At 39.8% G+C, this 16,774-nt stretch overlaps 1 protein-coding gene across 3 annotated transcripts in view; it reads right to left on the bottom strand.

Moving 5' to 3' along the window:
• cacna1da (calcium channel, voltage-dependent, L type, alpha 1D subunit, a) overlaps window positions 1-16,774 on the bottom strand; it is a 63,550-nt gene that overhangs the window by 14,318 nt on the left and 32,458 nt on the right. For 2 of the 3 annotated variants that reach the window (XM_085456784.1, XM_085456783.1), the window contains exons 11-30: window positions 15,722-15,809; window positions 15,448-15,474; window positions 14,821-14,981; window positions 14,047-14,272; window positions 13,726-13,933; window positions 12,040-12,160; window positions 11,803-11,890; window positions 11,664-11,694; window positions 11,414-11,568; window positions 11,193-11,322; window positions 9,508-9,567; window positions 8,011-8,117; window positions 7,609-7,696; window positions 7,412-7,519; window positions 7,258-7,310; window positions 7,017-7,163; window positions 6,704-6,905; window positions 6,303-6,461; window positions 5,546-5,656; window positions 3,250-3,333 (exon numbers count right to left, since the gene is read on the bottom strand). In XM_085456784.1, coding sequence (XP_085312910.1) covers window positions 3,250-3,333; window positions 5,546-5,656; window positions 6,303-6,461; window positions 6,704-6,905; window positions 7,017-7,163; window positions 7,258-7,310; window positions 7,412-7,519; window positions 7,609-7,696; window positions 8,011-8,117; window positions 9,508-9,567; window positions 11,193-11,322; window positions 11,414-11,568; window positions 11,664-11,694; window positions 11,803-11,890; window positions 12,040-12,160; window positions 13,726-13,933; window positions 14,047-14,272; window positions 14,821-14,981; window positions 15,448-15,474; window positions 15,722-15,809 — 2,354 coding nt within the window. Of the gene's footprint in view, window positions 1-3,249; window positions 3,334-5,545; window positions 5,657-6,302; window positions 6,462-6,703; window positions 6,906-7,016; window positions 7,164-7,257; window positions 7,311-7,411; window positions 7,520-7,608; window positions 7,697-8,010; window positions 8,118-9,507; window positions 9,568-9,645; window positions 9,706-11,192; window positions 11,323-11,413; window positions 11,569-11,663; window positions 11,695-11,802; window positions 11,891-12,039; window positions 12,161-13,725; window positions 13,934-14,046; window positions 14,273-14,820; window positions 14,982-15,447; window positions 15,475-15,721; window positions 15,810-16,774 lie in introns of all 3 variants that reach the window. The other variant, XM_085456785.1, reaches the window with a different exon arrangement.

The following is a 16,774-nucleotide window of genomic DNA, read 5'->3' on the forward strand; positions in this document are numbered from 1 at the left end:
CACACAACTTTATCACTCCCCCGGTGTAATGGTTTTTATTGATGAGACTAAATGATGATGAGATCCTCTTAGACGATGTTAATGAGTTGTTACGTCTAACTGACAAATGCAATGAATCGATGTTGCTATAAAAGCATCATGTGCTGTTCTTACAGAGTCCTGCTGTATCTCGACATATACCCTGCAGGCTTCAGATTCAGACAGGTACACATCAACATATGACTGCACAAAAATCATATATTGTGCGCTTGAAGCATTATCTATGGCACAAATAGACACAAGAGAGTACAAGTAGGATGTTCACAATCCAATAGTTTGTCATTTTAAGTGACTGAAAATTTGCTGACCAAAAGAGCTTGAGTATGATCAATTATGTACACACAGTCGCTCGCACAGATTCATACCCATACACAACTTTTGTTTGCAATTCATGTCAATTGACAAATAAATCATTTGATATCATCAGCTGTAATCAGCGAGCATTTATCCCCAAACAAAATCCAGATGCAAAACTTTTAAAAAAAGAAAAGAAACATCAGTCATAGTGATGGTGGTTAGGCTGAGCCTGTATCATGATAATGTGATTTTACAGCAAAAAAAAGCATTTAGCTCCATGTGGAAAATATCAGAAAGGCTCAGCACTGACAACATAAGATAATCAGACAGATGTGGCTTGAGTCAATATTTTGCAAACTGTCGTTATGAGGTGCAGCATGAGCAGAAATGATTAAAAAAAATAGAATTAGCCTGAGGAGGTTCTTTAGGTAATCCTGGCCACAGCGCCGATGGAGCATGCGTTCAGCATTGCCACGTTGCTGGGGAAGCACTGCACGCACACGCAAGACCTTTGAATGATGTGAACTCATAGCAATGCAGCAACTCATGCATGTCAGTAGTGCCCTGCAACAAAACTGCCATAGCAGGGCGCTCTCACAGTCCGGTGCAGAAGGATATGAATAAACATCAGAGAAGGAAAAGAGAGAGAGAGAAAGACACAGACAAAGAGGCAGGAGGAGGGAAACAGCAATAGAGACCAAGACTGGGACAGAAAAGAAAACCAGAGAGACTGAGCCATACTGAAACAGGGAGAAGAAGAAGAAAGGCAGAAAGGTAGAAAGAAGGAAAAAGTAGAGAGTTGCTGTGGGAGTGTTCATGCACCTGACTGGAGTCTACACACCTGCGCTACATATGAGCTCCATTCTGAGCTTTAAGAGCTCACTACAGGAAGACAGAACAAAACACAGAGACAATCACTCACAGAGACACAAACACAAGATCATCAAAGAACCTCAGACTCAGCTGCATTAAACCACCATCATTGTAAGTGTACAAAATCACACTAAATTCGTGCCTACTGAACTCCTGGGAAATTTTCAGACCTTACCTGAATTTTTACTTTGATGTGAACACTACAACTGAGGCCTAACTTTTAGTATCGTTTCCTTTTAGGTCACTCTGTGACTTGATCTGTTCCCTGATTGATGCATTACAGCAGCTACATGTGAAGCCACAGTGGCCTCTACACAACTTTAAGGACATTAAATGGTGACATTAGGAAACACAAGTAAACCTTTGTTAGGAATTCCCAAACACGCTGAGCTTCATAGGTTCATCGGTTTAATTCCCAACATTATTGCCCTTAATGTTGTGTAGAATTTCCAAGCTCTGAGCACCAGGGCCATTCTGTCTGGAAGTAAAGAGGAGTGTAGCAAGCGAACAAGGACAAACTGCACAAGGCTCTATGGAAAAAACTGACCGGAGGGGAATGGAGCGGGTGGCCAAGCGCCATCTGCGAGAGGCGGGACATGGAAAGGATGTTAGGGGGATGAGGTGAGTGTCTGACACCCCAGCATGCATTTGGAGAGGTCACGGTAGTCTGGTAAGAATCTGAGCAATGACACGAGTCATGACTGACACAGCAAGCAAGTAGAAAAAAAAATATTACTGACTCAAAACACATCCTCATAACAGATCTCCTGTTATGAATAAATGCAAAACTAGAATATCTGAACATTTACATGCAGTGCAAATAAGAAAGAAATGCCATGAAAAAGCATGTCATAGAACCACAATGTGAAATAAACATCACGTCTCCAACACACACACACTAACACACTCCTCTGCATACACTCGCACATACAACCGAAAGCACACGCTGAACACACATTAAACACACATGCATAACAATAAAAAACCTGAAAACACACCACTGTGTCTTATGCTTCAAACAAAGTTAATGTTTTGTTGTGCACTCATGCAGACACACATTTTGGAACACAAACTAAGAAGACATGAAAAATTACTCCAGAAAAACAGCACTGCAGCTCAGACATGAGAGCACTCAGGAGGCGGGAGGAGGGTCAATTTGGGTGATAAGCCTTTGGTATGCTACCCCTATAGTAAGCACCATATTCACCATAGTTATTATCTGGAAATGCAACATTTGGGTGTTTGTTGGAACTTTCTTTTACTATTTTTGTCCTAGCTAAGCTCAAAGCAAAAAAAGCACAAAAGCAGACGTCCAGTCTTTGTTTTTAGACGTTTCTTTTATCAAGGGAAAGCTATAAAGAGAAGCAATCATCTACTATTTTAATGAGCTTCGATATTAATTTTTTAAAGTACTGCGAAATTACAAAAATCTCTTTGTCTTTGTCATTAGTCCATAGCAAAGGGGTCCCAAAGATAAAGTTGTCATCAACAAAAGGTTACACACAAACAACATTTTTTCATTGCCATACTTGCCTCTACAAGTTTCTATGGAAACAAAATAAACAAGAGTAAGAGTTAGACAACTACATCAGAAACCATCCTGCTCTGGACCAAATTCTGGCCACAGTTCACAAAGAAATGTGAGGTTTTGACATTGCTATGTCTAAGAATAAACAGAATAATCAACACGTTCATCAACAAGTTTGTCGCGATGTCCTGTCAAAAACTGCAACAAAAGTTACAGCAGCACAGACAGAAGCAGAACTCCAACAGGAGAGATCTGAGTTAGGTCAATTTAGCATGAAAGAAAAGCTTCATGAAAATCAAACTGAAGTTTTACAAACAAAGCCAACAGCCAGCTTTAAATCATACTTTTTAAATTCTTTTATTAGGGATGCATTTTCAACATTTCTATTATATTTTATAGCGGAAGCTAGATAAGATTCACAGTAAATTTAAGCTAATAACACTCAAACTTGCCAGGTGGCTTTCTTATAAGGCTTCAGTTCAACTTACAAATCAGAAAGAAGAAGTACTTACGTTAACTTCTGTGATAGCGATATCGACGACACTACCGACAACAATTAAGGCATCAAATGTGTTCCAAGCATCAGCAAAATAGTGCTGTTAGTGCACGAAGGTACATGTAAGGGGAAATGATGGGGATGAAAGTGAGAGACCAAGGGAAGGGATAGGGGAAGACAATCAGACAAGAGTGGAAATTTAAAGGAAGTCGTTGTAATGAAATGGAAGGGTTGGAGAGAGAAAGAAAGGAGGAAAAAGTTAGACAAAGCAGCAGAAATCAGAGTCCTGCCCCTAAAACCTGCTGTGGAGGTGGTCTGAAAGGAAAGAAGTCAAAGAGCAGCGGGGTGCTTCAAGCTGAGCTTACTTACATCAATCTCACTGAGAACAATGTCTACTATGCTGCCAATCACAACCAGGGCGTCGAACACATTCCAGGCATCCCCAAAATATCCCTGAGTGAGGTTGAGCGTGTGGTGGGGCGAGTCAAATGTGATATCAGCACAAGAACAAGAAGGCTTTACTCTCACACTGAAATTTAAATCAACAAACTGCTTATTTAAGGACACACGGAAACCCCTGCTAGCTACTTAACCTGAAGGGCTCGTGATTATACAGACTGTGACTGATTGCAGAACACTAAATTTGCACAAATTCCATGCTAACAATAAAATTACACATGAACACTCCGTGACTAAAAAATTGGTTAAAAAAAAAAGATTATTTTTAGCTTAAAAATGGAAGCACGGCACCCCACACGTGTTTGTCTTACTAGCATCCTGTCCTTCTTCTCAACACAGAGCTGTCAGCAGGCAGGGACGCCAAAGGGGAAATGGAAACAAATATTTACATGTCCACATGCTGCTTCTTTAATAAACATAACTGAACATTTTACAAATCGCAGTTTTAGAAACATGCTGAAGAGATGGATACCACTCGTTGCTTTACCTAACAGTCATACTGAAATGTTATTTTCTGCAAGCTCGTACACTCAAAAAAATGAAATTGGGTGGTTGTTACATGTACAAGATTCAAACTTGTAATTTGCACTAAATAATTTCATGTTTCTATGGTGAACGTAATTAAATCATGTAGCATCTGCATGAAATTCAGCAACTTAATTTGTTCTTGTTGAGATGACATGATACAATCTAGTAAGAGTGGTTAGTTGCCTGGACTCACAAAATTCACAAGATCGCATTAAATGTCAAACTGCAGGGAAATCGCTGGAGTTTTAAGAGGCAGACAACTACACCCACACCACGTGTATGCTATAGCTATTTATTGTGGTTTAACCTGTCAAGGACAAAAACATACAGAAAATTCTGCATCAAGCCTTGTAATCATAGCTTTCCTAGTTTTGTTAAGCCTGGATTGACAGAATAGTGTGATGGTTAGTGCTGTTGCCTCACAGCAAGAAGGGCCTGGGTTCAAATCCACAATCTGGCTGGTTTGCAGTGTGTAATTAGGGTTAAGTTAATTGGTGATTCTAGATTACCCATGAATGTAAGTGCAAATGGTTGTTTGTCTCTATGAAATAATCAACCCCCATATTGGTTCATTAAGAAAGACTAGCAGTAATTGCCTTGATTAACAAAGTAGTTGTTCAAACAACAAGATTTCATTATTTTTTCCTAAAGTTTTTAACTTGTGTAAAAAGAATTAAAACAAATTTCACTTTACATACTTAAATGAATCACTTCAAGTCAATGTAAGTATACTACGTTGATCCAGAGTAATCAGATTACATTAAACCATCAAATGCCAAATGTGTTGGTTTGACATGGTCAAAAATGGGTTATTGTACTTGGTTAAATCACGTGGAAAAAGGTGCTGTGATTAAATTGTGTTCATCGAACAACAGATTTTTTTGAGTGTATAAAGAAACTGAATATAACCATAGACTGTACATAAAAGCTGGATAACCATCATTATGAACGGGTTTGTGATGTTCTGTAAAGTAATGGTTTAGTATTCTGGATGCTACCACCAAATCTCTTTCTATAGCAGGCTGCAAACATGTTTATTTCTGCTGTAAGGCTGGACATGTGAACTGAGGTGTCTAAGGGGACTGACCTACCATTCAAAGTCAGCTCTTGGGTTTGCCAGTTGTGTATGGCACATTTTGCCCCCTTCATATTTTTTATGATTAGCTAAGCTAACTGACTACTAGTTAGTGTATATACATCTGAGCGGTATTGTCCTTCTAACTCATCTCATAATGTTGAAAAGTTACTCTAATAAGCAAAAGCATTTCACAGCAAATGCATCCGTTTAATAGCTGGACTTAATTTGATGCTTCATGTCAGCTCACCCTGGGTTTGAAAGCGATGAGTTTGAGAACCATTTCCACAGTGAATACAGCAGTGAAGACCATATTGAGAATATCCATCACGTAGTTAAAGAGTGCAGACTGGCCGTAGTGCTGCAGACAGAGATGGAGATGTTCGGTTAACATAAAGATTCAATGTATTCAATATACAATGGGAAAGTAATGCGATGTGTCTGAACAAACAGTCTGTTTGCATTTTTTATGTTTTTCTGTGACTCTAGTACTTTTGCATGCACTTATGTTCACCACATTGCTTCTTATAATTCTGTCAAGAAAAAATAGCAAAACCTGAGCAACTGAAAATGACATTTTACAGGCTGACACATCCATACTAATGAAAAGACTTACAGCAACTTACGAGATACTCTAATGATTTAAGTCTGCACATTTACAGTCTTGTGGACTCCATGCAGTAGTGGGAAAAAACTAAAAACACCTTTATTGCTTCCATTAGCATTCAGAGGGTAAGGAGCAGCCATGTTCTGGGGTTGGTTAAATGATTATCAGCAAGTACCTCTATAAAATAACAGAGGCTTTGGCAGTTTGCCGGTTTGAAGCATTCAGGTGTGTGTTAACGCAATGCCACAATCTTTAACAGACGTCCCAGAAAATTCAAACCGAGGTCACTCATGTGGCACAAGTGTATGCTTCAACAAAAGTTTCTCCAAGTAGAAAAATCCATAACTTCAAAGACTCTTTGATGACTGGTTGTCTGGCAGGTAAATACTTGACTTCTTACCTGTACAGCCAGGCAGAGTGTGTTGAGCATGATGAGCACAAACATGATGTACTCAAACCCAGTGGAGTTCACCACATACCAGAACTTGTACTGGTATGGGTTCTTTGGGATGTATCTCCTCAGAGGACGGGCTTTAAGAGCGTATTCCACGCACTGACGCTGCACACAAATACACAAAATATTTAACATCATCATTTAAGAACAATCTTAACGTTCCCTTTTAAATGAGACACAATATTAAAAATGTAAAGGAGGTCATCAGCATTAGAACTTCATCTGTCTTGCTACTTTGTTGATGTTTTGTTTTTCTTGACACAAAGTGAGAGGAACCCCAGAGAAAAGCCTTCAAAACTAATCGTCATACTTTACACATAATGTTTTGTGCTTCTAATGACTCTGACCTGGTTCTTGTCGAGTTCACAGTTTTTATACTCCTTCTCTCCCTGTTCCTGAAATGTGACGATCACAAAACCTACAAAGATGTTCATCATGAAAAAGGCGATGATGATGATGTAGATGATGAAGAAGATGGAAATCTCCACGCGGTAGTTGTAAATGGGACCAAGGTTTTCCCTGTTGGAGTCAATGGCCTTGTACAATAACCTAAAGAAAGATGAGAACAAGCCAACACGTGATTCAGATTCACAAATTCAGGCTTTCTCCGTACATTATCTAAAACGTAATCAGCTCAGTGATGATATCTTTCAATCTTACGCAGGCCAGCCTTCAAAGGTGGACACAGTGAACAGAGCCATCATGGCCATGAGGACGTTGTCAAAGTTAAAGTCACTGTTGTGCCACACCCGTTTGTGGACAGTTGGCTGGTTCACGTCTCCATCTTTGTACAGGATGTAGGTGCCCCTGTGACAAAACATGTTGCATGGAGGTTTAAGTCCAACATGTGATGTTAAACCAGGACATCTGCAGTTCAGGAGCAAGATGGGATGAAACTCACTTGCACTCTTCTGGGCTGGACTTAGCTTCATCTGTGCAGCGATAGAATTTTCCCTGGAAAAAGGAAAAGGAAACGTTTTTGCTGTTATTACACATTTTGAACTTCTTTGGATTGATGTGTATTATTGATGTTTTTCAAACTCAGAGATGCTCACCTTGAACAGCTGCACGCCTATACAGGCAAACATGAACTGAAGCAGCGTGGTGACGATCATGATGTTACCGATAGTTCTGATGGCCACAAACACACACTGCACAACGTGCTGTAAGACACAGATAAAAATGTTTAAAGCTAAGGTTTCAGATAGTGGCTATTGTAGACATGCTAGAAAAGGTCTCGAGTAGCACCCACCTTCAGGCCTTTGGCTCTATTGATGGCCCTCAGGGGTCGAAGTACTCGAAGGACCCTGAGAATCTTCACCACAGAGATGGCAGAAGACCTGAGTGTAAACAAATAATAATAACAGTTTGTAAAAAAGAAGAATCAGAGAAATATGAGCTTTTTTAGGGGTCAAGAACCACTTCAGGAGGAGTAACTGCTGCACTCTGCTTGTATGGCCTGCTTCAACCAAAAGATCAAAAATGACATAAAGTGCTCAGATGATTGAACTTCTTTTCACCTCTATATTATTGCTCAAAGGGGATTTTAGTTTATTTCCTAACTTTCTTCCTTTAACTATTTTTCTTATGAATGAAACCTTTTTGTTTGTGCAAAAAGCTTAATGCAAATATGTTCTGGTTTTTCTGTACTCACTGAATGCCAAAGGAAACGAGGGAGACTCCCACCACCAGCAGGTCCAGAAGGTTGAAGTAATTCCTGCAGAATGCTCCTTTATGAAGAAAAGCTCCATATGTCGTCATCTAAGGAGAGGACAGAGGAAGTTAAAAGAGCAAATGACCAAAAAAAACAAAAAAACATGTAGCATCCAGAAACAAATACAGTGTTGCATTCCTCACACTCCAACAGAAACAAACAAACACACTGAGCTAACAGTTTAAATAGGAAAAACTCATTCTCAGCACTCATTCCCATTATCTCACAGTCAAACACACACGCCCGCACACGTCTCCACACTCTTATAGATCACTCTGATTCGGGGTGGCGAGTTCAGAGCAGTGAAACATGAGGCTAAAATCTACCATCGCCACCCCCACGGCCCTTAGCTACATGAATGTAGTAGTAAGTCATTCATTTCACAATCTACTATGGGAGGCAATAAAACATGCATTTTGTTGCCATGACGTCAGGGATATTTACTACCTGCAAGAGCTCTAGTTATAGAGATTGGAAAATAGAAATGGCCTTACTGTCACATTCATGTGGACCGTCGGCTTAAAGCACATTCCATTATGTTCTTTAATAGTTCAGCGTAAGGGGAAGCAGCTCCCAATTAAAACTCCAGAGATCAGCAGGCAGAGAAGAAAAACCAGCCAAAATAACTCTTCTTCAAATAATAAAAGTAAAGGATTCCTTCCAAGAGTGCATGTAAATGTGGAGACCTGCAGACAAGGACTGGATGAAGTTGCTCACTAAGAGCAGTGGACGATTTAGAGTCAAACAGCACTGGGTTGGCAAGTGTTTGCCCACTCCCACTGAAAAAAGAAAGAAAAAAGCTGCAGAGAAAACTCCACATTTCTATGCACTCAGTCGGGGAAAGCAGACTGAACCATGCTCGGCAGGAGCATGGTTGATTTTGCCCCCTCTTTTATGGGTAATCTGAGGAGCAGTCAGTACGAGAGGCATGGAGTTAGCTTTGACTGGAGTTGATTTTCGACTTTCAATCACCGCCACTCTGAAGATGACCTCAAACTCAACTTCAGCCAATGCTCTGATATGTCTGAGCAGCCCGTTAAAAAATTGTGTTGCATCACACGGGAGGGGGTTGCATTACGTATTACATATCTGCATCATCAAAATCATTTCAGCAATGACTGCCCGAATGAAGTGACACCCATGTGAGTATAATGTAAATGTTCATGATGTTTCCTTCCCCTAACAGTTCTTTCATCAGTGCAATTTGAGCAAATCTTGTGTTTGTGTTCGTGTGTTCAAAATAGTGACTAACAATTCCAAAATTCGCTTCATCTTCTTCTTTTTTTTTTTGCTGTTTTTTTTTTGCTTTTTAAAAGAGGTGCCATGAAGAAAAAAGTAAATAAGAGAAAGGAAACAAACAAGCCAGGTTGTACTGAGTGGCGGGTGACACACAAGGAGAGAATGCAGCAAGGCTCTCGTTGTCATTTAAGGGGTTACCTTCAATACGATCTCAAATGTAAACATACTAGTGAAGACATAATCTGCATAGCCTAGGACCTGGAAGGCAACGAGACGTTTGGAATGTTATTGGGGTGTGGTTAGTTACAGCACGCACAGGGGACACAGGGAATTTACCTTCAAAACGATCTCAACAGTAAAGATAGCCGTGAAAGCATAGTCAAAGTAACCAAGTATCTGCAAGAAGCAACGTAGATGTTTAACAAAGACAGTTCATTGTGCAGCGTCATACATTACATGTTAACAAGATGAAAGGGGAAAAAAATGAAAGCATTTTCTGGAAAGGATTTGTTAGAGTGAAGAACTCACAGCAAAGTTACTTACTGACCTTACAGCTGTTTTTGCCTGTTTTAGCTCATAAAAAACGAGTCTGCACCTTGAAGCAGACAAGGAGCTTCAATCTGCTTTTAAATGGAAGTGCAAATCGAGGAACAGAAATCAGGAACTAGTCTGATGGACTACTGTGTTTTTTATTTTCTTGTAAAGCACATGCATGCCCAACTAATTAATCAAAAGCTCTACTAAATGTACTGCAATCACATGCAAAACAATAAAAGACAAACAATACTATAAAAGGACAATGTGAACTTGAAGTGTCTTAGATTTAAAAGGCTGCCATTAACGACTTGATCTCTATATCTTGGAAAGGACCAGAAGGAACAGAGCGATCAGATGTCCGCTTTCAATATAGACACTAGATTTTCAAGTACTTATCCCGGTGTCCTGACAGGACAATTACACTGAATATATGTTTTAGAAAATAAACTGTATCTAATGCTTTCTTCTCTAGGTTAAAGAGAGAATAAATCACATGGCTCAAGATAAAGAAATTGTGAAGTGCAGAAATACATATACATACATACCATTTTCACTGCAGTAAAAAGAGTATTGAATGTCATCCTATTACTGATTACTATGGAAAATAAGTGATTTATATTAAAAGTAAAATGCATCTTTTGTTTTGTTACTTTTTTATGTTTTTACAAAAGTGTATAAACTCATGTAGAGTATGCTTTGCAAAATCATCCATATAAAGTACAAAGATCAGCTATAGCAGGGATGCCAAGCACAAGGCTCAGGTGACAAAGACTCCAATCCAGCTCACTGGGGGACACAAATTTCGAAATTCTAACCGTATTTTCAAAGGTTTTACAGCTTTTTCTACTGATAAAAAGCTCACCTACCGCCATTCATACTGCACTTAAGTCAAGTAATAGATAAACAGAAAAATTCTTGTTTTTCATTATCTATAGAATTGTGCATTTTTTATAGTGGGTTCAACAGTCTTAACAAATTGGAAAAAATTACATTTTCTGGGAATGACCAAAAACCTTTTTTCATGATTGCAGAACAGGCCATGAGCTCCCAGAACTTTATCTGTACATGTCAATTTTGACTAATTTAAGCCCAAAGAGTTGTGCTGACAGACTTCCTATGTGGCCCACAATGTAAAAAGAGTCTGAGATCCCTGATTGTAGTAATTACAATAAATGGGCTAAAACATGCAAAACCAAGAGTACGGTCATTTATAGAAGCATCACAAATTGTTACGCAAAGGCAAACATGAGAAAAGTTATTTTTAAATTATTTTACTTCATTTATGTGACTTTATTAATCTGTTCATTTGAAGTTCAAAAATTTTATGACAGGGTTTATAAACTTACAATATTGCGAGCTGAGAAGTTTCGGATTGGATCCTCAGCAGCGAGGGAGACGGAGCTGAGCATGATGAACACCAGGATGAGGTTGGTGAAAATGTGATGATTAATGAGTCTGTGGCAAAACACACGAACCCTGAAGAAAAACAACAACAAAAACACAGCAGACATCAGTGTGATATGAATAGCGACCTGTTTGTGTCTGCACAAACATAATTTCAGCTTACGGGTTTGTGTTGCTGAAGATGAAGAAGGCACTTCCCTCTGGGATAGGAGTGATCTTCTCCTTCTTTACCAGGTCGGAGATGACCGGCCGAGGCCCCGATGGGACTTCAGGATCCTCCTCCTCCGCTGCAGTGTCGTCATTGTCCTCCTCCTCCTCCTTAAACGAAAGCAGGAAATATGTAATGTGTAACACGCGTAACTTTTCAAACTGTAAACATGTTTTCTGACTTAATAAAATTAAAAAAAGAATACCTTGTCATCTTTATCATCATCTTTTTTGTCCCTGTAATGAACACAGATATTTTTATAAATGCAGACTGGAGTTTGACCAATTATCCAAGCAAATATTTGAAGTAATTCGTTGTCAGAGAGAGACATATTGGACGGTCACCCTTTTTTGTCTCCTTCATCTGTGTTGAGAGATTCTGCATCTGCCAAGTTGTCCACAGCGATAGCCAAGAAGACATTCAAGAGGATATCTGAGTAAAGTGTTAAGTCGAGAACAACTCTCCCACTACGAATAAAGTAAAATTCTAGTGACTAATCAATAACACATGTCTGCAGTGGATACAAAGAATTATTGTTTTCTTTGTAACAGCTACACCTTTGTCAGTGTGAGCGAGGATACAGTTTCCACAGATGAATAGGATGATGAAGTAAAAGCACACAATCATTCCAGAGGAGGACGGGCCACCATACGCCATGATCCCATCATACATTACAGCATTCCAGTCTTCTCCAGTCAGAATCTGAATAGTTCACAATATTTATTATGTGAGAAACACAACAACTGAAAAACATCAAGCATAATAAGTGGCAGCTGCTTTATACGATGCAGGGTGGCTACAATGAACATGTTAGAGCTGCAGTAAATTTGCAGTGATTGTGGGTATGATGTGGATGTTGAAACAAGTTTACTGGCATTCATATGCATTTTGACGTTGTGGTCTTATGCCGAATTGTTTTAGGAATTGACACTCACGGCCACTTTTTTAGGTACACCTTGGTATTTCCCTTAGCCTTCAGAACTGCTTTAATTCTTCATGACACAGGTTCAACACGGTGCCACAAATAGTCCTCAGAGATTTGGTGCCATACTGACATGACAGCATCACAGCGTTGCTGCTGATTGATCGGCTGCATGATGTAAATCTCCCATTCCACCACATCCCAGGTGTTAAACTGGATTCAGATCTGCCAAATGCCAAATTCAGACCCCATCATCTGAATTTCACAGCAGAATTCAAGACTAATGAGATCAGGCAACATTTTCCCAGTCTTCTATTATTCAATTTTGGTGACCCAGTGTGAACTGCCTCTGTTTCCTATTCTTAGCTGCTGTAGCTCATCTGCTCATTTGACCTTTGATATCAACAAGGCATTTTTGCCAGAGAACTGCTGGTGACTGGATAACTTCTTCTGTTCAGACCATTCTCTGTAAATAATAAAGATGGTTGTGTTGTAAAATCCCGGCAGATCAGCACTTTCTGAAATACTCAGAGCATCCTATCTGGAACCAACCACTATGCCACATTCAAAGTCACTTAAATCACCTTTCTTCTCCATTCTGATGGTTCAGTTTGAGTTTCAGCAGGTTGTCTTGATCACGCCTACTTACCCTAATGTCGTGAGTTGTTGCCACATGATTACATATTTGTATTAACCAGCAGTTGAACATGTATTCCTAATAGTGGCTACCTAAAAGTAGTAATAGTAGTAATATTTCAGGCTGTGCTTTTCCTGACTAAAATCCAATCTCCAGTCCAGTCCCTCCTGCATGTATACATCACCTCTCTCCAGAGGTTTACTAGCAGCACTTCAATTCTGTGTTTTTGCTAACCTGTGTCTCCTCATGTGTGGTGTCTGTCTGCTCATTCATCTGTGGTACAATTCTCCCGTCTACAGTGTCTCACTTTAGTCCGCTGTGCTCAATCTGCCACAACCTTTCAGCCTGCCGCTCACAAACCATGCCATATAAAGAGATCAAAATGTTCTTTTGAAAAACTTCTCTCAAGAGTTCAGCCTTCAGGCACACTCACGATCCTTGAATGTTTAGTTGTTTTTATAAATCTGTTCTACAACTTCTTGTTACTTCTGAACTGACATATACACCAAAATCTCTAAAATGGGCAAATACTGACTCATATAATGGCTTGTTCACAGAATCTGTTTAGTCTGCCACAAATTCTTCTACATCTGTATGAAACACACCCTTCACCAATTTTATTTACATTTTCAGCCTATTTCACTTGCTGCGTATTTGTATTTAACAGTCAGATTTTACTGTATGACATTATCTGAACTCTGTTAATACCTGAAACACAGTGAGGAGGGCCTGGGGAAAGTTGTCGAAGGTGCTCCTTTTTGTCTGGGTTTCGTCAAAGTTGAATTTTCCACCAAACACCTGCATGCCGAGCAGGGAGAAGATGATGATGAAGAGGAAGAGCAGCAGAAGCAGGGAAGCAATGGACTTCATGGAGTTGAGCAGCGATGCCACCAGGTTACTCAGAGACTGCCAGTGTCTAAACAGAAGGTTGACCAAGAGAGAGGAGGACGGACGGGATTTTAATCGAACTCCACAGGCACGAGACTGTGAACACACGAGCACGAACGCACAGCATGTTGACAGTCTTACCGTGTGACCTTGAAAATCCTCAGCAGGCGCACGCAGCGGAACACAGAGATACCGAGTGGAGACATGATTTCCAGCTCCACCAGAATGGTTTCAGTGATTCCTCCGCACACAACAAAGCAGTCAAAGCGGTTGAAGAGTGACACAAAATAAGCCTGCAGCCCAAGACTGTACATCTTTACCAACATTTCACATGTGAACAGGGCCAGCAGCACCTTGTTGGCCACATCTGAAAAGCAGAGGAAAAGATATTAAATCAGATGAATAAATAGTGAAAGAGAGTGATGCATTATGTATTGGAGGGGTTTTCTGTCTTTTAATGCAACATATAGTAGATCAAACCTCTGGTTGCACAAATATTTTATATTACACCTTCTTGCAGCTTCTTGTAGCTTTTTCTTTGTGTGCACTTCATTTAATTATTACTCTTTTTTACTTCAACCTCATTTCTATTTTTTATTTCTATTTCTTTATTTTTTTATCACAGTTAGACAAAATCTTGCTATGAATCTACACAATTCACATTAATGAAATACATTATTTGCATAAAAATCATGACATTTAAAACAATTTAGCCTTAGTCATCCACAAAATACATACAGTAATAGAGAAGATGGGAAAAAAATCAAATTAGTAAAAATATTCTGATATTTCATGAGAACATCATGACAACATGTTACATTAAGTAATCCTTTAAAAAACACTAATTAATAGAAGATAACCCATTTAAACAAATTCATTCATTTTATTTCAAAATGAGACGTTTGTAATTCGTACCTTGCACCTGTGTCAGCCACAAAGGCTGGTTGTAATGTTCTGATGATATGGTCAGGGTGTTGAGGAACACAAGGATGATGACCAGCCAATAGAAAGGCACTGACTTGACAGCCAAACGGCACTTCCTGCGGCAGAATCTGTTCCATCGGCGCCAGCGCCGACTGCAATGGCAAAGGACACTTTCAGCACATAGAGGCTCAGTTTGCACATAAAGAACACAAGACGCAGTCACACAGATTATGAAGTCAAAACAATGGAACAAACTCATCACTGCAGTGTTTTTAAGAAAATCTCGAAAGTGTGTGCCTCGAAAGTGTGTGTAATAAGAAGAACGCAGTGAAGTATGGGTGAATGCCCACAGGGGACTGCATCAATGCGTTTCTGCAAGTCATACAGTACAGTAAATGAGCTGAAAAGTACTGTGTAAGCCTATTCTCTAAAAATACCTTATAGCACATGCTGACTATATAAAAGTTGTTGATTTATCATTCCCTGTAACATCTCATTAAAAATACAGTAAAAAAGAAGCCAAGCAAAATAAAAATCAGTGTGATTGAATGCAGGCAAAAACCATATATTAACAGCTACATGCACTATGTAGACACGCCTACCTACAAATATACTGACCTGAACTTTGACTTTGAAATCTTTTGACTGAAAAGAAGAACAAGTGAAAGTTGATGAATGCATCTTGTAACAGAAATGAGTTGTTAGCATGTAGTTAACTGACATCAACCCCAAAAAAGTGCAGCTGCAATGTTTGCAGCATGAAGTTTACCAGTTTTTTTAAACACATATGACGAGATAAAGCAGGCACTGACACAGCAAAATGGCTGTGCTGACTGAAATTAGTGACACCGAAAGAAATCCTGTGTACAGGTTCATGGTGCAAAGTTCTCACCACAGAGGTCCGCAGCATGGCGTCTTTTCATCCTCCCCGTTCTGATTCTCGGTGTTCACAGACTCTGTTTCACTGGCTGGAACGCTTGCTGTGGCATCAAATAAGGGAGCATATTTAAAATATATATATAAACAAAATCTATGCACTTTGCAATGGTAGAAGATTCTTCAGAAAGGCACAACGCATGCTTCCCATCAGGAGCAAGTGTAAAGAATGTTCCCATTGTATCAACAAGAACGTAGATGCACAAGAAACATATAAACAAAGAGAATTCAGAAACTCTTTTCAGGTGAACAAGAACTGTATGACAGTGATTTTAATCTCCAAAGCCACAGTGCAATCACAAAGCTACCGCAATGAAAGGAACGTGCTAAGTTCCACAGCTCTGCATCACTGTCATCATCAGTATCATTTACCAAGTGCTGAGAGTGAGCTGACGTGGGTCAGGCGAGTGGACAGCTGCTACGTGAGAGCTGTCTGATGCAGACAACGAGGAGCGGAGAGAAGACGGGAGCCGAGAGAGGAAGACAGAGCTCTTTAAACTGTCTCTGAAATGCTACACTCAAACTACTGCCAGCACTTTGGAAAGACTGTGTGTGTGCAGACTGATGATGATTAACTGTGTGAAATGTCTCGGTGCTTTAACTCATGTGAGCGAGCGTGGTGTGCTCTCCTGCTTAGCTTACGCAGACGTGCCGGCTTTGATTCCTAAGTGGTCGGACAGCTCTCAGCTCTGAAAATAGTGCTGACTGCTGGAGTAGTCATCTGGGTTTAACCCTGTTTCCTACATTCATACTGAGCTCCTGCATTTGAAGTGGAACACGGGAGGGAAACAGGGTGTGGTTGCTATCAAGCACAGCTGTACGGCTCTTCCATATCGGACTAGTTTAATAGGTAAGAGACAAGGGGTTTTTATTCAGGACGAGGACATAAGGAGAAACGTAAGAAGGCTGTGATGTTTGGACACAACAGGTAAAAAACAATTGTAAAGCACAATGTGATGGTATATTTTGTCAGGTTTCACACACACACCCACAAAGCAACAGACTTATT

Source organism: Copadichromis virginalis, linkage group LG5 (assembly GCF_057382275.1).
Source record: "Copadichromis virginalis isolate Kocher_CV1m ecotype Utaka linkage group LG5, C_Virginalis_male_GT1.1, whole genome shotgun sequence".
In the NCBI taxonomy this organism is placed as follows: Eukaryota; Metazoa; Chordata; class Actinopteri; order Cichliformes; family Cichlidae; genus Copadichromis; species Copadichromis virginalis.